At 55.9% G+C, this 20,843-nt stretch overlaps 1 protein-coding gene across 1 annotated transcript in view; it reads right to left on the bottom strand.

The window, feature by feature from the left end:
• SLC2A9 (solute carrier family 2 member 9) overlaps positions 1-17,433 on the bottom strand; it is a 51,605-nt gene extending 34,172 nt beyond the window's left edge. The window contains exons 1-3 of the mRNA XM_081086903.1: positions 17,282-17,433; positions 11,170-11,271; positions 5,192-5,290 (exon numbers count right to left, since the gene is read on the bottom strand). Coding sequence (XP_080943029.1) covers positions 5,192-5,290; positions 11,170-11,232 — 162 coding nt within the window. The 5' untranslated portion in view covers positions 11,233-11,271; positions 17,282-17,433. The remainder of the gene's footprint in view (positions 1-5,191; positions 5,291-11,169; positions 11,272-17,281) is intronic.
• Positions 17,434-20,843: the final 3,410 nt, after the last annotated feature.

The raw sequence follows: 20,843 nt of genomic DNA, 5'->3' as shown, positions 1-20,843 counted from the left end.
CTCTGTGCCTCGGGTTCCTCATCTGGGACACGCTTTCCCTCTGGAAGGCGTTGCCATGGGGATTTAATGTGAGGATGAGTAGAAAGTACAGCGCTGGGTCCATAGAGGTGCACAGTGAGAGCTGGAAGCTGGGTGGCTGCTGGTGGCATGGATGTCAGTGTGTCCGTATCTGTCAGGTCAGGGTCCTCGACGTGTCTATGGCGTGGGCCGATGGCTCCATGAATAATTTACCACCGTCTCCCCAGCCAGTCGCTCAGGGCCAGGCCTGTGGCAGCGCATTGAACCGTGCAGTCGGCAGCCAGGTAGACCGGCTCAGGACACCTCCAGATGATGCAGGAACTTGCTGGACAGGGGAGGGGAGCGACCCTGTAGCCTGTTCTACGATGTTCAGCTCCTTACTGAGTCGCACCGAGCCTGTCGTGACTCCGTCCATACAGTTATCCTTGGGAGCGCTGCGAAGTGCACACAAATAGGACGCACTGTGGCCGGGCCAGCGTGCGCACACTGCGTGTAACACGGCCCAGGCCTGAGGGGTCTGTGAAGACAGGCCACGCGCCTGTGCAGCCAGGAGAGCCGTACGGACGTCCTTGTGAGGGTGCCCACCGCCAGCCAAGCTCTGGGAAGTGAGGGCCACCCCATGAGCCCCGCAGTGCCACCGCAGGTCCCCACGTGGCAGAGCTCAGGCCTCCCCCACCGAAACACGGCCCGAGGCTGCTCTCCCGAAAGGCCTGCTGGCGCCGTGGCCCTGGGCTGGCTCCGGGGGCTGTGGGTCTGGGAGGGCCCCCACCATTCCTGGGACCAAGCAGAGTGGCTCCTGGGCCTGGTCTCTCACAGCCTGGCGCAGGCTGATCAGCTCCAAGACGGGAACTGGGGACTTGCCGAGCGGCTGACAAAAACCCTGATGCCGAATCTCGGATGAGAGTCCCTGTGGACACCTCACGGGTGTTGTCCCAGCTCAGGGTGGGGCCCGAGTGTGCCCCAGGGGCCAAGTGTGCACCCGGGCCTGAGTGTGCGCAAGCGTGCACTGGGGGCCGAGTGTGCAACGGGGCCGAGTGTGCGCCGGCAGCCTCTGCTGAGAGCGCCCTGAGAAGCTGGAACCTGTTTCAGCTTCACACCCACCCCCGTGCCTTTTCCTTTGCTGATTCTGCTTCCGGTCCTTTCACTGAATTAAGTCACAGCTGTGAGCTTGCGGGTGCCGGGAGTCTCCCTGGTGAGGCATCGGACCTGGGGGTGGTCTCAGACCGGACACTCTCCCCGGTCCTCGGGTACCTGCCCGGCTCCAGTTCTGACGGCTCTTCAGTGTGCGGAGCTCTCTCCCCACTCTGTGGCTCCGGGGACTTGGGCTGACTGACAGGTGGGAAGGAAGCTTCTAGAGACTCTAGGCAGCCGAGAATGCTTGGCGCCCACTGCTGGCTCTCACAGTGCTGAGAGAGGAAGCAAGATGCCGGAGATAGCCGCAAGGGATGGACTTGCAGGGCTCTCTGGCCCTCCCTCCCCACCCATGGCCTGAGGGTTTCCTGCTCTAGAACATGAAGAAAGTTCCATTTGCTCTTTGGCTCCAGGTAGAGGCAGGCAGACCCGTGTGTCCCAAACAGCCCGCTTATTAGAACGAGGGCAATCCTGAGCCTCTCTCCTGCTGGACACCCCCCGCCCCTCCCCAGGGAGATCACAGAGCTGTGTGTGTGTGGAGGGCGCGGGGGGGGGGGGGGGGACGGCACATCCACGTGGACATGCCGTTGGCTCTGAGAGCATTTCTGCGCCTCCCGTGGGGCCGCTGGCTGACAGGGACGAAAAGGGCGAATGTGTTCATTCCTGTAAGTGGCTCGGGCTGTTCATATCAGCCTGGAGGCAGCGAGACCCTCAAGGAGCATCCCTTCAGCCCACGCGCAGGGGCAGGTGTGAGCACTGGTCCTGGAACAGCATCTTTGTAGAACAGGAATAATGACGGGGCCTGCAGGTGGGGCTGCGGGAAGAGTTCCACGAGGTGTGTGGCCCTGGCATGATGGCCAGCACATAGTAGGTGCTCATCAAACCCCAATGTCTTTCTCCTGCGGGTCGGAAACCGCGTGTTTCTAGCTGGACTTGTCTGGGTGCGATCACCCAGCACGCTCCCGCCACATGTCCGGCGGCGGCCCCTCAGCGCCTCCCGCTCCGCAGAGCTTCCCGAGCTTCCCCATCGGCACAACACAAGCCTTTTCCCGGAGGAACTTGTGAAATGAGAGCATTCTGAACCCAATGGCAGGCTTCCCAGCTCCACCAAGCTGTCCCCCACCCCCTGCCCCCGCAGGGGGAAGCAGGCAAGGCCAGCACCCACAGTCAGGATTAGCCAGATGCCAGCACCCAGGCCTGGAGAGGGCCCCCCAACTTCCCAATCAGGCAGCTCTGCCAACTCCAATCCCAACCCAACCCAACCCAACCCAACCATGACTCACAGCTCCCAACTTAAACAATGCACAATGTACAGGGGGGCCTTGACTTACCAGTGTCCCGACTAACGAGTGTTTTGAGATACCAGCTGTCTCTCCGCCAATTTTTTGCATTGAGTTGACAGAGTAATTTGAGTTAACGAGCTCCTTAACGAGCTCGGTCTTGGAACGAATTAAACTCGTAAGTCAAGGCCCCACTGTACTTGAGAAAAATTGATAGCAACCTAAGCGGCCACATAGGAAGGCAGGAGGGGCAGCAGCACACAGCGCCGAGAAATCCGGGGCCAGCCCAGCCCCTGTGGCTCAGCGGTTGTCACCACATGAACCAGGAGGTCAAGGTTCAATTTCCTGTCAGGGCACTTGCCCAGGTTTCGGGCTCGATCTCCAGTACAGTAGGTCCTCAGGTTACGTGGGAGATCCGTTCCTACGACGTAACGCGATTTTCGCCGTAAGTCGGAACCCACCTACATAAGCACCTACGTCACTCCCATGGAGCACAGACACAGCAGTAATGAAGGGAAACAGTAAACAAAATTTAAAAGAAAGATAACAATTCCTGACCTTTACTTGTGGTAAATGAATAATAAAAAGCACACAGCACATATGTACAGACGTTGAAATGACAGAACTTTTTTTTTTAATATAAATAAATAGGACATGGTGACGTTGTAGTAGAGCTTGGGAAGTATGTCTCAGCGCTGCGGCTGTTGCAATGTGTGAGCACACTCCACCATGACATGCTTCCTCGGCACAGCAGGAAGTAGCAACGCCTGCCTGAACTAACTCCCAGAGCCACATGCATAGTACCCCAGCCTTTCAGCCATTGGTTACCTGTAGCAACGTGTCTCCCTCTGATTGGTCGCCTATAGCAACGTGTCTCCCTCTGATTGGTCCCCTCATGCTATATATACCCCTGTAGTTCCTCAATAAAACGGATCTGCGTCAATGAACCTGGTCCCCGGGGTCGTGCATGCAGACGCCCTAGCACGTTGGGGCCCCGTCATCCTCACCCCGGAGGGATCCCCTGCTTCAGACGTAACCACGAAACGGCATATGTTGAGTCCGACGTAACCCGAGGACCGTCCGTAGAGGGCGTGCCGGAGGCAGCCCGCCAATGATTCTCTCTCATCGTCTGATTTTTCTATTTCTCCTTCCCTCTCCCTTCCTCTCTGAAATCAATAATAATAATAAAAAAATCCTGGGATGGAGAATTTACAACAACATGGAAAAATGCTGATGATATAAGTATTAAGTCAAAAAAGGATATATAATCAATTTTAGGGGGGAAAAGTATATTTAGACAAAGCCTTAAAAATGAAAAAAATCTATTTTGTAAGATATTACAGTGGTGGACACAGGTCGTTATACATTTGTCAAAACCCATAGAACGTACAGCACCAAGCAGGAACCTTACTGTGAACTATGGACTTTGATGTGTCGGGACAGGTTCCCGGGCTGTAACACACATCTCCTGCGGACAGTGGGGGACGCCGCGTTAAGTGTGTGGCGGGGCCAAGGGGTACATGGGAAATCTGTACTTTCTGCTCCGCTTTGTGGCGAACCTAAAACTGCTCTCGAAAACAAAGTTTATTCACTAAAACAATGTTGGCCCTGACTGGTTTGGCTCAGTGGTTAGGTATCGGCCTGTGGACCCAAGGGGGTGGGTTTGATTCCCGGTCAAGGGCCCGTACTTCGGTTCTGGGTTTGATCTCCAGCCCCACTGGGGTGTATGTGGGAGGCAACCAACCAATGTGTGCGTCTCGCTCTCCTCCCTTCCTCCCTCCCTTCCACTCTGTCTGAAAATCAATGGAAAAAAAAATATCCTCAGGTGAGAATTAAAAAAAAAACAAATAACAAACCACACAACAAAAAACCCCAAATTTGAAACAATGACGGAGCTGTCCCTTGCTCGTGTTCCCACGGTCGTCGCTCCACCCGTGTCATTCCATCCCAGGTTCAAGCGTTACACTCCCTCCTCCGGCCAGGAGAGCAAAGGCCCCCACCCTCTGCTGAGTTTCACTGAACTTTCGCATCCCAGGCCTCTGTGCCTCCGCTCCGCCCTCCAGACACAGCGGGCATCGCCTCCTCCAGGAACTCCCCCCTCACACCCCACCCACCCCGCCCCAAGGGTGGCGGCCGGCCCTGCAGAAGCCAGCACCCCAGCAATGGGGAGCACCTAGCAGCCCAGTGAGAAGCAGGCCTTGCCCTGCCCGGCAACAGGGCGGAATTGCGGGCCTGGAGACATTGCTCCTGACGACCCAGTCTTCCAGGGAAAACAGGCAGCAGTGGACGCTGACCAGCAGGTGCCCGGGTGCCCTCTGGCTCAGATGAAAAGGCATGGACACAAACAGAACAAGGAGGAGAAGGTGGCCCCTCTGTGTCCCCCCAGACTCCGTGCTCCTTGCCCTGGACTAAGACCCTCAGGATCTGCCCCGGCTCCTCCCGGGGGGGCCCCCCTCTAGGAAGGACACTCCCACTTCCAGGACACTCGCCCCGGACACTCACACTCCAGCCTCAAGGAACTGAGGGCCCCACACATGATCTCCTCGTCTGTTTCTGCATCTCCCACCTCCCCTTCGAAGGCGGGGGCCAGCGCTTCTCTCTGCCCGGTCCCCCCAGACCCCCAGCTGGCACAGAACCTGCCTTCAAAGGTTTGCAGCATCCCGCACCACCCAGCTCCAGGGGGTAACACTGTTCCCACTCCCTCCGCCCCGTGCCTCCTCAGCGCCCCCTGTAGGGCGCGTCCCAGGCTGCAGGGCACTCACCGGAGTGGGGGCGTTCACCACGGAGAGGTTGTACCCGTACAGGAAGGAGGAGCCGAAGGCGCCCAGGAGAGAGGCCACGATGAGCGAGCAGGACCAGTTCTGGCGAAGGAGAGGAGAGTACGTCAGACCCGCACGCTGCTGTTTCAGCTGAATTTGGCCAGCTTCCGGCCCACACAGGAGCACAGAGCAAAGCCAGACACCGCTGCCGGCAGTAGCCGCTGGCCCTTCCTGAGAGCCAGGGCCAGGTGTTGTTCTAAGCACTTCTGGGAACTCTGTCCTGGGACTCATAGATCCCTCCAGTTTTATCCGGATTGTATAGGTGAGGAAACAGGCACAGAGCTGCCCCGGGTGGTCTGGCCCAGCCCCACATGGTCACCCCCTCCTGCCTCTTCCTCTGGGCTCGGTGTCAGGACCCTGCGGCTCCTGGCAGCCACGCAGACGCACCCACCCATGCACACGCTGCTCCCAGAGGAAGGGAGGAAGGGAGGGGCCCGTCCCCTAGGCTGGTAGGAGCACCTGGGGACAAGGACCCGCAGACAGAGCGTTATTGTACTTGGCCCAGAGATCCAGGCCTGCCTCCTTGTCAGCCTGCCCCGTGGCTCCCTCCAAGAACGGCCACAGCCACGGCAGAACCACGGAGCAGAAACGTCCGGACCCTTTGGCAAAGGCTGGCCAGCTGACGGGAGCTGGACACAGGGAGGGCTGCCATCCTAGGCTGGCCAGGGGTGTGGGCCACTCGCCAGAGAGAGGGGACCCAGGTGTCCTTGGGAGGCACATTCTCTGCCATCGTTCAGTGTGTGTGTGTGTGTGTGTGTGTGTGTGTGTGTGTGTGTGTTTATGTGTGTGTGTGTGAGAGAATGTGAGAGTGTGAGTGTGAAAGCGGGTGTGTGAGAGTGTAAGAGTGAGTGAGAGAGTGTGAGTATGTGAGTGTGTGTGTGAGAGTGTAAGAGTGAGTGTGAGAGTGTGTGAGAGAGTGTGAGAGAGTGAGTGTGTGAGTGTGTGTGTATGTGAGTGTGTGTATGTGTGTGTGAGTGTGTGTATGTGTGTGTGTGAGTGTGAGAGAGTGTGAGTGTGTGTGTATGTGTATTGTGAGTACCAGCCACTGACAAAGCTCCAGGGACACAGCAGTAAACAGACAGCTGAAGTCCAGAATTCAGGGAACTATGTCGGTCAAATGCTCTTTGAAGGGACCCCAATAGCCAAATCCCTGCTCTGCCCACCTTGTGGCCTCCTCTGGCATGGGCTCCATGCCAGACGGTCACCACTCCGCTGTGGGACCCGAGCCAGTCCTGGACGTTCCTGGGCTCAGCTTGCCCAGCTGTGAAATGGGGCCGCCCAGGGTGGAAGGGGTGGCTGTATTGCTGGATGTGGAAGTTCAGAGTATCGTGTGCACGTGGTGAGTGTTCAGAAAGGGTGTTTCTTCTGTGCTCTCTCCCCACGCCCTTTGACCCAGGCATACAGAACGGCGGCTGCCGAGTGATGTGCCAAGACCTCTCCAGGCCTGGCTGGCGTGGCTACACCCCCCAAGGTCCTCCCTCCCAGAGCCTGCCTGTCTAGGACCCATCGCCCTCGGCTCCGCCCTGAAAGCCCCACCTCCTGGTTTTACATTCATATCTGATTCTACTCCATCTGACTCCCAGCTCTTATCACCGTGTAACCTTAGCCCAGTTACACAGCTGCTCTGTGACTCAGGGTCCTCAGCTGTGAAATGGGCTGATATTAAACCCCCTCCCGAGATATCGTGCGGAAGGAAGGAGTCCAAGCAGGTAAGGTCCTATGTCAGGTGCCCAGGAGTGCCCGCAGCGGAGGCTGGACAGTGGACGGGGCCTTACTTTCTAAGGGTGAACATCTCGCTTCCTGCCCTCTGCTTCCAGGCACTGAGCCTGCTGCAGACAAGATGCTGGTGGTCACAGGGAGGGCGAGACGGAGGATGGGACACAGCCTGCCCTCTATATTCAGGGGTTCCACCTCCGTGGGCTCAACCAACCACAGATTGGAAACAACCCCCCAAAGTTACAGCGTCGCTGATGTGTACGTCCTAGTCACCTGAATGATGGTTATGTCTGTACTAAACACTACGGCCTTTCAGTCTTGTCATTATTCCCTAAATAACACAGTGTAACAACTATTTACACGACGTGGACACTGTATTAGGTATGATAAGTAAACTGGAGATGATTTAAAGCATACGGGAGGGTGAGGGTAGGTTATATGCAAACACTACGCCATCCTATATAATGAAAGGCTAATATGCAAATCAACCAAACAGCGGTCGCTATGATGTGCACTGACCACCAGGGGGCAGATGCTCAATGCAGGAGCACCACTCAGCCAGAAGCCTGGGTCATGACTGGCGAGTACAGTAGCGGTGGAGCGCTAAGGATGTTCAACTGCCAGCTTACAGGGAGAGGGCCAAAGGCATCAGTCAGGCATCCCCCGAGGGCTCCGTGACTGTGTGCAAGAGGGTGCAGGCCGGGCTGAGGGACCACCCCCCAAGTGCACGAATTTCATGCACTGGGCCTCTAGTTTCATATAAAGGACTGGAGCATCCGCAGATGTGGGTGTCGGAGGGAGTCCTAAACAAATCCCTGAGCATACCCAGGGGCGACTGTCTTTTTTCTGCAGTAAGAGCAGCTTGAACTTAACGGGATTCACTGACGGGACAGAATCGCACTGCAGACAGAGCACCATTCCCCATCGCTGTCTGTAAACTCACCCTCTGGGTCCCGGCTCAGATGCCACGCCTCCTAACCCCCCACCCTGGCCGTGCTGGGCACCTTCTCTCCCTGGGCCCCCCTGGCTCCCCCGACCACCACGCCTGCTTGTCTGAACCATCAGAGGGGGGAGGAGGAGAGGGGGAGCCATCTCCCGGAGCCCCCTCCCCTGCATGTCCCCCTGTGCCCACCACCCTTCACCACCATCCCCAGGGGCAGAGGGCACCTGCTGTGGCGACAGGGAAGGAAAAAAGGGCCACCACCCAGCAAGGTCTCCTTACATGAGCACAGTCATGCCAGCAGAAGCTGCTGTCGGCCGCAGGACACTGGCCACAGGGTTGGAGCACCGGTGGCCGGGATGGGATGCCAAGCCCAGTGGCCTCGGGGCAGGCAGTAACAGGCACACACTGCCACCCACACTGTGACCAGAGCCCTCGGGGGGGCGGGGTGGGGGGATGGAGGCCCACGTCTCTGTTTACCTGCTTTCTCCTCCCACCTGGCTTCCCGCTCCTCGGCCAGGCCCCCGTGGGGAGTCCCGGGGGGCTGGGGCCCCATGTGAGGGGCGCTGAACCGGGCTCCTCCCGGGAGTCCATGCTCCGCTTCCCGCAGTGCCCAGGGCATCTCCGAGGGCCAGGAGGCAGAGTCCATGGGAGGGGCGGCCCGGCCGGAAGTGTGGCAATTCTCTCTTGTTTGAACAGGAAATGGGCAGTGATTTTTTCCCCCCTGATCCCAAGTCAGAACCGCAACTGGAGCAACAAGGGAAACCTGTCTTCCCAAGGATCACCCTGGGTGTGGGTTTTCCTCTTTAAGGAGGCCAGAGCAGGGAGGGAGAGACCAGCATAAAGCCAGGGCGGCTCCCTCCGGCAGGGGTGGGAACGTCCGCCCGCGGGCACCGAAGGCCCAGAAATCCGTTGGTCCGGCCCTGACAAGGCGTTAGGGGTGGGCGGATGACGTGTTTGGCAAATAGAGCAGGCGAATGTCTAAGTGGATACTTTTGTATGGCCTGGCCGGCGAATGCTGTTTTAAATATCCAAGTGGCCTTGGGCAGGAAAAAGGTTCCCCACCCCTGCCTTGAGGGTTGGGATGGAGGGACTTTGCAGTAGAAGCCTGGTGGGAAGCCAAGCCTGACTCCAGCCCCTTTTTTCCTCTTTCAATGCGATTGGCACGTATGGAACACACTGCCAATCGCCACTTTGCTGCTGTGCGTCCTCAGGCAAGTCGCTTTGCTTCTCTGAGCTACCATGTTTCCAAGTGCCAAAGGGGAGACGGCTCCTGCCCTGACTGTCCTGCAGAGTTATTCAGGGGCTCGGGGAGAAACCACGAAGTGCATGCACAGATGGGCATGGCTGCCTGCAGCTCTGGACCTGCAGGAAGCAAAGAATTGGCCACGGGGCCATTATCCACCCTGCTCACTCAGCATGGGCTGGGAGGTGCCTCCCTCGTGCCTACCCCCGCTGGGGCCCAGGGGCGGCGTTCCAGCGACCAGACCCCTCATGCCCATGAGGACAGGGTGAGAGTTAATTTGCCTTGTGATCAACCTTTCCCAAGTCAGAGAAGTACCTTTAAACCCTGTTCAGGACAGGCTGCCCTGGCCCTGTGCTCCCAGAGGCAGAGCAGATGCTGAGGCCACAGGCGTGTTTGGGGGACAAAGAACCCCCAGAGGCCAGGGCAGCCTCAAGCCCACAGACAAGAAGCCAGCAGACTGGGATAAATGGAAAGCGCATATTGAGATCAGACGTGGAGCCCCGCAGATCCGCTGGGAGCTTGCCGTGTCACACGCATGTGCGAACGTCCAGCCCACGATGCACAACATGGGGAAGTAGCCGCTCAGTGGGGAACCAGGATTCCAGAGAGACGAGCCAGCCCCCACCGTCAGGCTAGCGATTCCCTGAGCATATGAAACAGTGCAATGGCCATTCTGCATATTAATCCCGCAAGGAGACTCGGGGACTCGGGGAGAAGCAGCCCTTCTGGAATTGATTTGCAGCCCGCCCTGCCCCCCTCCATGCGCCCTTTCCCCCATCTAGGTGGAGCTGTGGTCCAGAGCAGGATGCTGACATAGACACTCTCAGCTATAACATGTAATATGATGGCTGAGAATTCCCCAGGGAGACACAGAGGAAGCACTGAGCCAACCTGGGGCTGAATCATGGAAGACTTCCTGGAAGAGGTGGCTCCTGGACCACTAAACCTGGGGAGTATGCTGGCCAAGAAGGGTGTGGGAGGGCACTGAGCCAAGGCCCAGGGTGTTAGGGGAAGGGAAATAGTTGGGTGTGGCTGGGGCCTACGGAGGGAGGCAAGCACTTCATACCAGTGCCTGCACAGGGGAGCCATGACTCAACCCAATACAAGCCCTGAGAAAAGCCTACGGTGACTACCTGGAGGGAGTGTCTATAGCAGGACTCTGGATGGCCTGGCAGGTGGCCCTCCCCTTCACACCTGTGAGGTGAGGAGAATGGCATCCAGGCTGCCCAGTTCACACTTCCCTGGCCGTCTGGCCAATATGCATGTTGATCTTTGTCCTGCTAAGTAAAGGTTTCATATAAACGTGGACATTTTCTCCCCTGAGTCCTGGTAGCTCCCACACCCATCACAGGAGACCAGGCACACACGGGTGGAGGTATGAGGCCAGCTCCACCTTGAACTGGCTGCATAGCCTTGGACAAGTGGCCTCAGCCCTCGCCGAGCCTCGCTTCATCGCCTGTGAAATCTGGGTGGCGATGCCTTCACCCTAGTGTGGCCGGGAGAAGCGAATGAGAACCCCGGGTGTGAAGGTCCAGCACAGAGAGGGTGCTGACCGGCTCCTGGTTTTTGCATCTGGTTTGGAGAGAGGGCTCAGGGAGTCCTGAGGAGGGGGAGAGAGGCTTTCTAAGTGCTGAGGACTTCCTGGAGGAGGGGGCGGTGACCTGGGCCTGTGGTGGGTGGGGGACCGGTTACAGTGTATCCTGAAGGACGATGCCATCATCCCTCTCCATGTCAGTGTCCCCTTGATCTAGAGAAATGACCTCTGGAATGAGATACCTCCCCCCTCCAAATCCGGAAGGTCACCTGCAGAGAGGATTTTTATCAACCGCAGTGCAAGCCACCTGAGGCCTGTGCCTCACCGCATACACTTCACGGTACTTCCCATGTCACCCTGCGTGCAGCCTCTGTCCCCTGGCCTGACCCCACGTAGCCTGCATGTCCCCGGGGCGGGAGGGCCAAGGAGGGACAGCCCCTGAGTCCCCAGGCGCTCCGGTAAGAGGTAAGGGAGCCAGGACTGACCGATTTCTTTTCCTCCAAATCGCTTTGTTTGTTAGCGGCCGGGTCCTTGTCACTGAGCTTCATGGCTTCTTTCTCAGGTTTGGGACTGGGCTTTTTTTGTTCCTGAGGAAGAAGAAAAAGGAAGCAGCCATTAGACTCCTGCTGCCAGTGATAGGTAACTCAGGGGAGTCGGCAAGGAGCGCTGGTGGAGACACCCGCACGGGGGACCCCTGCTCCTGGGCACCCCCTGCTCCTCTCTGGCCTCCGTGTCTCCATTGTGAGATGGTTGGGTGACTACGTCTGTGTCTGGAATGCTGGCTGGATGGCTTTTAAGTTCAGGCCTCTCCCAGAACATTCTCATCCACACAGTCATTCTCGCGATGGGCACATCTTGTGAACACTAGACTTCCTGTCCCCAAGATGTGAAAATAAAAGCCGGGGAAGTTAAAACGAAGTGGTCCCTCCCCTGTTCAACTGGAAACAGTTGCCCAAATTGCCACCTGGATCCCTGGCAGACAGAGCTAAGGGATGGGGCAGCTGCTCTGGAGATTGGGAATGTTTAGGCCCTTCGGCCCAACTACTCCGTTTGTAGAAGCTCACCCTGAAACAGTAAAAAATGTGCACCAAGATTTCAGCCAGAAATGGCATGGAAACATTTTTTTTTTCATGTTAGAAAAAATGGCATTCACAATAGGAAAAAGATATGGAAGAGGGAAGTTTAAATGAATGACGGTACCTCCCCAGGATAAAAATGCACGGAGCACTTTAAACCTGACGTGAGAGAACGTTACTGTCCTGAGGAAATACTCAGGACTACTCTCACTTGACAAGAAGGGGAAGATCTATGAAAGAATATACATTAGTCAACATACTAACTAGGAAGTAGATGTACTTCCTAATAGCCATTCTTTTTAAAACATACATTTTACTGATTTCAGAGAAGAAGGGAGAGGGAGAGGGAGAGAGAGAGAGATAGAAACATCAATGAGGAGAGAGAAACAGGGATCAGCTGCCTCCTGCACACCCCCTACTGGGGATGGAGCCCACAACTGGGCATGTGTCCTGACCGGGAATCGAACCGTGCCCTCCTGGTTCATACATTGATGCTCAACCACTGAGCCACACTGGCCGGGCTGAATAGCCACTCCTAAAACAACATCTGTACTTAAACTATGCCCATGCGACTTTTAAATGCCAAATTAAGTTTAAAGCAAAATATTTATACATTCAGTTATTTAGTAAACAAATATTCACTAAGCCCCTAGCATCCAGGTGATGGGGATGCAGTCTCGAGAAGGCAGCCCTTGCCCTGCCTGCGTGGAGCTTACATGCTAGGAGAGACTGTTGGGAAGCGCGTGCAGACGGCTCACGGCACGCAGACGGCTCACGGCACGCAGACGGCTCACGGCACGCAGACGGCTCACAGGCACACAGGTGTGAGCGGCAAGCAGATGGCTCACGGCAAGCAGGTGTGAGCGGCATGTCCCAGGCGGGGTCCTGCCTGGACTACAGACCAGCAGTGGACAGGTCACAGCTGTACGTGCTCAGAAAATAAGCGTCCTTGAAGCAGCTGTTCCCACTTGGCCGTGATATTTTAGCCAATTATCCTCTTAGGTATTCATTTTTCTACAGTTTTTCTACACTGGGGAAAAACAAAACAAAAGCACCCACCTCTACAACTAGAAAAATGAGTTTTTACATGTTCTTTTAATTAAAAAAATTTTTTTTGAAGAATTAAGCCCTTATGTTCTCAAGTAGCCAAAAAGATTTAAAAGGTAAAATTCTGATTTGCACGAGAAGAAGAGACAATTCACAGAGCTAGCATTATTTTGCCTCCTGTCTTCAGAGGTATATTCTGCTGTTTTGTGAGACATTAAAAAAAAAAAAAAGGTAAAATTCTGAAAGAATACCGCTCTTACAGAATCCGGAGCTCCGAGGCCCAGTGTCAGCTCTGGCCTGGCGGGAATGTGGCTGGGCGAGCTGCTATTGAGGACCTTCGAGGCTCTCCCCTGCGAAACGCCACCTGCTTCATGCCAGCACCCCCCAGGGACACTCAGCTCAGCACCCCCCAGGGACACTCAGCTCGCTGGACCCCCCCCCTCGGGCTCTCGGTGTTTCTCTAGCTGCCCGGTGGCCGGAGTCCTGTCCTCCTTCCCCGTCTGGCCTGCATGGCTCCCGGCTCAGCTCCGCTCTGGGCCCTGCCCCTCTGGCGCATCTGAGCTGCTTCCTCCCGGCCTCCCCTAGCCTGTCCCATGAGCCCCCAGAGCTGGGCCGACCTGCTGACTGCTTTCCTGTGTCCCCAGTGCCTGGGACGCGTCCTGGTCCTGGTGGTTCTCTGGAGGGGTCCCCTCGGCCAGGCTGTGCCTGTGGTTGGGCACCTGGAGAGCAGGCAAGCTGTCGCTGGGGTTTTTAGAAACGAGGGATGTTCACTTTAAGTAGACCGGGTGACCCGCCGTGATACTGTGGGCGCCTCCTCCCGTCGCCTGGAGGCCCCAAGTGGAAACAGAGGTGCCCGAAGAGGAAGGAGTTTGGCCTTGAGACAACAACAGAGAAATTCTGTCTGTGGTTCCCACGTGAAAACGGCAGCATCTTGGAATTTCTGTGCTGGCTTACGAATCGGCTTGGGGCTTGCCAGCACCCACAATTAAGCAAGCCAATTCCTTAAAATGCCAATCTCCCTCTCTCTCCCTCTCTCTCTCTCTCCCTCTCTCTCCCTCTGTCTATACACATCACTATATCTAACGTACAGATACAAAGACCTTGTTCCTGGGCCACCCTGACCGATATACTCCTCACACTGGGTCACAGCGGATTACCTCTCTGTCCACAGAGTCTGACACAGTGCCTGGCCCCAGAGGCGCCTGGGAAACAGAATGGGCGGGGTGCCCGAGAGGGGAAGGGAGAACTCAGACTGGGGTCAGATGGGATGGCCTGGGGCAGCGGTCGGCAAACTCATTAGGCAACAGAGCCAAATATCAACAGGACAACGATTGGAATTTCTTTTGAGAGCCAAATTTTTTAAACTTAAACTATATAGGTAGGTACATTGTTATTAACTTAATTAGTGTACTCCTAAGGCTTAGGAAGGGCCACACTCAAGGGGCCAAAGAGCCGCATGTGGCTCCAGAGCCACACTTTGCCGACCAAGGGCCTGGGGCAAAGGAGCCAGGAGGAGGGCACCCATGGCCCGCCCGCCTGCCTCTAGGCCTGCATTCCCACCCAGCTTAAAGGCTGTCCCCGCGGAGCTCCAGGGAGTGCCATTTGCACAGGTGACACTAAAGATCCCCCGGAGTCATGCCACGCCCTGGCCCTGCAGGAACCTGAGTTCTGTTTCCTTATCAACCGATCAAGGTAGTCATCATCCTCTCCCATTAGGTGAGGCATCGTTTAGAAAACAGGCCTGGAGGGACGCCCGGCGGTCCTCGCTGTCTAATTACTGACAGGATCGCTCCCTGGGCTGGAGGCCGGGCAGTAAGAGATGTGGGAGGCTGAGTATTTGTGAGGCACCAGGTGCACATAGCGCTCGGGCAGCAGGAGTCAGAGTGGTGCTGGGAGGGATCCAGGGCAGTGGACAGCGTGGGAGGATGGGTCAGGTCGCCAGGGAGTGTGGAGAAAGAGAGGGGCCCTACAGAGCCCCAGCCGGGAAGGAGCAGGTGGGGGTGAGAAATGGCTCAGGAGGCCGAGCTGGAGGAAACAGGGAGGGGGGTTAGAAAGGAGGAGACAGTATCCAAACGACATAAAGAACCCACAGAACGGAGCCCGAGATGGGAGGTGTACCCCGGCCCCGTGGGGAGAGGCTGCGTTCTTCCCAGAAAACATGGGAACGAACTGGGCACCGGGAAGGTGTGTGGGTGGTGGGTTGTGCTTCCTCCGGGGTCCCCCGCTTCCCATCTGTTCCCAGGCCAGCGGGGAAAGGACGGGGTTTGCGAAGTCAGTGAGGCCCCACTGCCCAGGGGAGCCGTGGGCAGCAGCGGTCTGAGACCCCCCATAGCGACCCTCACAGAGCTGAGCATGACCAGGCGCAGAGAGCTTGTGCCCCAGGCAGCATAGAGCCGCGGCTTCAAATCCTGGGCCTACTGCTCACTCGCTGTGTGACTTGGAGGAAGTTACTTAACCTTTCTGGACCTGTTTCTCTAGGGCAGTGGTTCTCAACCTTCTGGCCCTTTAAATACAGTTCCTCATGTGGTGACCCAACTATAAAATTATTTTCGTTGCTACTTCATCACTGTAATGTTGCTACAGTTATGAATCGTGATGTAAATACCTGATATGCAGCATGGTCTTAGGCGAGCCCTGTGAAAGGGTCGTTCGACCGCCAAAGGGGTCGCAACCCACAGGTTGAGAACCCCTGCTCTAAGGCAGCGGTTCTCAACCTTGGCTGCACATTAGAATCACCTGGGAATTTTTTTTTTCAATATTTTATTTATTTTTTTAAATATATTTTATTGATTTTACAGAGAGGAAGGGAGAGAGATAGAGAGTTAGAAACATCGATGAGAGAGAAACATCGATCAGCCGCCTCCTGCACATCTCCTACTGGGGATGTGCCCGCAACCCAGGTACATGCCCTTGACCGGAATCGAACCTGGGACCTTTCAGTCCGCAGGCTGACGCTCTACTCACTGAGCCAAACCAGTTTCGGCACCTGGGAATCTTTTTAAAATCCTGATTTCTAGGCCTCATCCTCCGGAAATTCTGTTTCTGTGTTACGGGGTAAGGCCACAACATTAGTAACAAAGAAACAGAATTTCCGGAGGATGAGGCCCAGAAATCAGGATTTTAAAAAGATTGCCAGGTGATTCTAATGTGCAGCCAAGGTTGAGAACCACTGCTCTAAGGTTTCAACAGAATAATAAATAAGTAACATAGCCTAACAAAGTAAATACAAGCTCGGGAACGAGGTTCTGAAAATTCGAGCTTCCTGTCCTTTTGATCCACAGTAACAATGCCAACATGGCTGCTTTTCAGCCCTAATCCTACGCCAGAGCCTGGCAGTGTGGCCGGGCCCGCTCTGAAGGCACAGGGCTGTCGTACTCACCGCCTGGATACCCACGGCCCGGGCCCCTGGGTGCCCGCCTGCCACCACGATCCAGCAGCTCCCCAGAGCAGACCTTGCTCCCGGCGATCTGATGGGCGCCGCCCAGGGGTTAAATACTTAGGGAACCACCTCCGCTACTCCTACTGCCGCTTCTCCCAATAATGAAGCCCTCACGGGCACCATGTGTGTCTGACACGTGGCCTGTCCTGTTCGAAATAAAGCGAGTGAGCCCAGCTGGTGGGGCTCAGGGATTGAGCGTGGACCCGTGCACCAGGAGGTCACTGGTTCGATTCCCAGTACGGACACGTGCCCCAGTTGTGGGCTCGATCCCCAGGGCGGGGCATGCAGGAGGCAGCCATTATTTCTATCTCCCTCTCCATTCCCCTCTCTCTAGAAATCAATCAAAACATTTCAAAAAAGAAAGAAAAGGAAAGAAAAAAGGAATAAAGCAAGTGAGCCTCGAAGTGTCTTTACCCACCGACCCGTCACAGAGCTCGGATCTGAATCCCGGTGGCTTGAAGTCAGACCCTCACGTACTAGCTTGTGTTATGTAAAAGGACCAAGGCAGAGGATGGGCCCTGACTCATCAATACCCCGCAGAAGGTTGCGACATCAGCGGGCCTTGTTCTCCCACACCCGGCACATGCCAGTGGTGGCCACTTCCCTGCAGGGCCGGGCGCCACTGCCCTGAGCAAAGCCCAGGTTCCAAAGCCGCGGGCGGACACCCCTGAACAGGAAACGCCGTACATACCCTGGTCCCCGAGCGCTTGGTCTGAGTGACACTTGCTGGGGCCTGACTCTTCATTTTCAAGATTCATTCTCTGCTGATTTGGCATGGAGCTATGGCTGACCCCAAGACGAGCTAACGGAAAGGAATGTGGAAAACGGAGCAGGAGAGAGAGAGAGAGAGAGAGAGAGAGAGAGAGAGAGAGAGAGAGAGAGAGAGAGAAGGGGCAGGAAGGAAGGGAGCAGGGAGAGGGTGGGTGGCGGGAGGTTACAGCCCGGGCCACCAGCCGTGGGAAGAATAGCCGGCATTGCTCACGGCCAATGTCATTGTTACATTCGCATCTGCCGGACACCACGCTAGGCACTCACGTGCTTTCCTCATCTCCGTCATCACCACATTGATCTCCAAGTCCCTCCGTTTTCAAGGCCCCCCTTTCACTGTTCGTAGGGGTCCCAGTCCCCCCTGAGACCGTCCCCCAAGCCGATCCAGGACTGCGAGGGAGCGTGGCTTACCTGTCCCCGAGCTTCGCTGGCCTGTCCCAGTCTAAAGAGCAAACAGACAGACCGGCTCCCGGTGAAATCAGATATAAACCTGGGAAGCTGTGAAAGACAACAGCGTTAATGATTACATGGCATCCAGTGCTCCTGTTGCTGTAAACAGGCCGCGAGGCCTATCTGGACGAGCGATAAATGATTAACACACATGCACAGGTTCGGGTCAGCCAGTTCTGGACCCGGAGCTGACGGCAGAGGTGTCCTGGCCGCTTAAGCCCCTGCCGGCTAACGGGTTGACGTTCCTGGGTGCCGGGTCCCTTCTCGCTGATGTGAAGCTGTGACCGGCATAGGACCAACATGCCGGGCTGTGGGGAGGGTCAGGTGAGATGACATGCAGGACACTGATGAATGCAGGCTGGTCAAGCCCTCAACCCAAAGGACCAGGAGGGGTTAACGTCTCCTCTCTGGGTGCAGGAGGACGGTCAGTCGTGGAGAAAACACGAGAGCCATCACTCCTGTCGAAGTGATGCGCACGAGCTAAGCCTTCAGGACCCTGTGGGACAGAGGGCTGGAGAGGCGGACACGGTAGAAGGGACCCAAGAGTGCGCCCGTGCAGCCGGTGCCAGTCCAGGCTCAGCCAAGGCAGCTGCCCAGAGAGCGGTGGGGTGTGGGAAGTGGGGCACAGAAAGATGGGTGCCCGGGAGTCCCCCCAGCACGGGAGAGGGATGCTGGGAGACAGGCTGTGTGGGGAACATGGAAAAGGCCATCCGATCCCCCGGGCATCGACTGAGAGCCTCCGGACAGCCTTTCCCTGCCTAATCTCGTGTCCCAGCGCCTTCATGTTGACCAAGGGGTGGGCCTGGTGAACCGGGAGAAGCCACCTGGGCCCTGGGAGACATCTGCCCGCGATGCCCTTATCAACCCGCCTCAGAGGTCTGACAAGCCACACACCGGTGAGATGGCATTCCTGTGCCCGGGGATGTCAGCTGTGCTGAAGGCAATGCAAACGCACCCAGATGGAGGTGCCCTGGGCAAGGAAGGGCCTTGCTCTCCAATCTTCTCAAGCCTCCCACATGCCCGGCTGGTGCCCACCCTCCTGTGCCCACGCAGCCGCCCAGCCTCGCGCTCGCTGTCTCCTTATGCCGGTGAACGGCCTGGCCTCTCCGACTGCACCTTGCTCGGCCTGCCTCGTTTCCGTAGCCTTTAGGGCACTTGCTCCTGCTTAGCTCAGCGGTTCTCAACCTTGGCTGCACATTAGAATCACCTGGGAATCTTTTTAAAATCCTGATTTCTGGGCCCCATCCTCTGGAAATTCTGTTTCTTTGTTATGGGGTGGGGCCACAACATTAGTAACAAAGAAACAGAATTTCCGGAGGATGAGGCCCAGACATCAGGATTTTTTAAAAAACATATTTTTATTGATTTTAGAGAGAAAGGGAGAGGGATAGAGAGATAGAAACATCAATGATGAGAGAGAATCATTGATCGGCTGCCTCCTGCACGCCCCTCACTGGGGATTGTGCCTGCAACCCAGGCATGTGCCCTTGGCCGGAATCAAACCCGGGACCCTTCAGTCCGTAGGCTGACGCTCTATCCACTGAGCCAAACCAGCTAGAGCAGAAATCAGGATTTTAAAAAGATTCCCAGGTGATTCTAATGTGCAGCCAAGGTTGAGAACCACTGGCTTAGCTGCTTATCCTTGAACGCAGACATAACAAGCATCGGAGGAAGTCTGCTTACGTTTTACAAAAAGAAACAAAAACAGGACAAAACAGAACGCAGCTCCTTGCTCGGAATGGCCTCCCCTGGGGCGATAAGGAAGTGTGTTCCACAATAACGAGTGTTTGTCCAAGGTTTATAGGAACACGGAGACCAAATCCACAGCAACTGGAATCTGTTGCCCAAGAACAAAGTTCGCCTCCCGGCCCTTGCTGGCTGCTCGATGACCGAGATCCTGTCCCCTCCTGACCTCAGTCCCTCCCGCGTCCCCTCCCCTTGACGGACAGAAAGCCTGAATCTGCGCTTTCATCAGCGGTTCTTTGGGAGGCTCATCCACCATCCTTTCCGAATTTCCTCCCCAACACCTGTCACGCGCCTTACTGGCCGTGGTGCGGCGAGCGGCACAAACTTGAACTTGGTTGCATTTTCAGGCGCAGTAAATCGCTCTCTGATGCCAGGATTGTTCAACCGCTGGTTTTGCAGCATCCGGACAGACAGTGTCCGAGGGTGACAAGGAGCCTGGGGTCCAATGTCAGACCTCAGCGCTGGCCCTCCGCTCCCCAGCCACCTCACACCAGGCACGTGCGCTCTATGAAGTAGCGGAGGACTCGCCTCAAGGTCATGTGCAGATTGAATGAGATGCTGCCTGTGGCAATGCCTGCCCTGTCGCAAGCACCGAGTAAATATTCACTGTTGCTATTATGATTGAGAAATCCCCTTTTTAAAAAAATTCTCACTGGAGGATATTTTTTTCCATTGATTTTTTAAAAAATATATTTTATTGATTTTTTACAGAGAGGCAGGGAGAGAGATAGAGAGTTAGAAACATCGATGAGAGAGAAACATCGATCAGCCGCCTCCTGCACATCTCCTACTGGGGATGGGCCTGCAACCCAGGTACATGCCCTTGACCGGAATCGAACCTAGGATCTTTCGGTCCGCAGGCCGACGCTCTATCCACTGAGCCAAACCGGTTTCGGCTACCATTGATTTTTTGGAAAGAGTGGAAGAGAGAGAGAAAGAGAGAAATATTGATGTAAGAGAAACACATTGATTGGCTGCTTCCTGCATGGCCCTGACCAGGGCCCGGGCCGGGGAGGAGCCTGCAACTGAGGTACATGCCCTTGACCTGAATCGAACCCAGGACCCTTCCGTCCGCAGGCTGATTGGTGCTCTTCCCGCTGAGCCAAACTGGTTAGAGCGGGAAATCTCTTTTTTGATCATTATTTTTATTCTTGGATCTTTATTCTTTTTCCAATATTTACAGAGCACTTACTGTGTGGCCATCTTACTGCTGGATGCTGAGAGGGGCACACCCGTTACATCTATTGGGTAATTCAGAGACTGGGCAGAAGATTGAGCCAAGGCAAGGGGACTACGTTCAATAAGCACCTGCTATCTGCCAGGTGCTGGTTGTAAGTAGCCTCACTTACTCCAAAAGGCAAATCCTGACGTTTTGTTATTCCCACGCTATGGCGGAGCACACCTGGGTTCTGGAAGTCAGCCCACTTGCCCGAAGCAGAACGGCTTGTGAATGAGAACTGAGGTTTCAAGTAAGACCACCCATGCCCCGCCGATGTGGCTCAGTGGCTGAGGGTCGACCCATGAACCAAGGGGTCACGGGTTCAATTCCCAGTCAGGCACATGCCCAGGCTGCTGGCTCCACCGGGTAGAGGGTGTGCAGGAGGCAAGTGATCAATGATCATCTCTCATCATT

Source organism: Myotis nattereri, assembly GCF_964212035.1.
Source record: "Myotis nattereri genome assembly, chromosome: 1".
In the NCBI taxonomy this organism is placed as follows: Eukaryota; Metazoa; Chordata; class Mammalia; order Chiroptera; family Vespertilionidae; genus Myotis; species Myotis nattereri.
The sequence above is the reverse complement of the archived record's forward strand: the minus strand, read 5'-3'. Positions and strand labels throughout refer to the sequence as shown.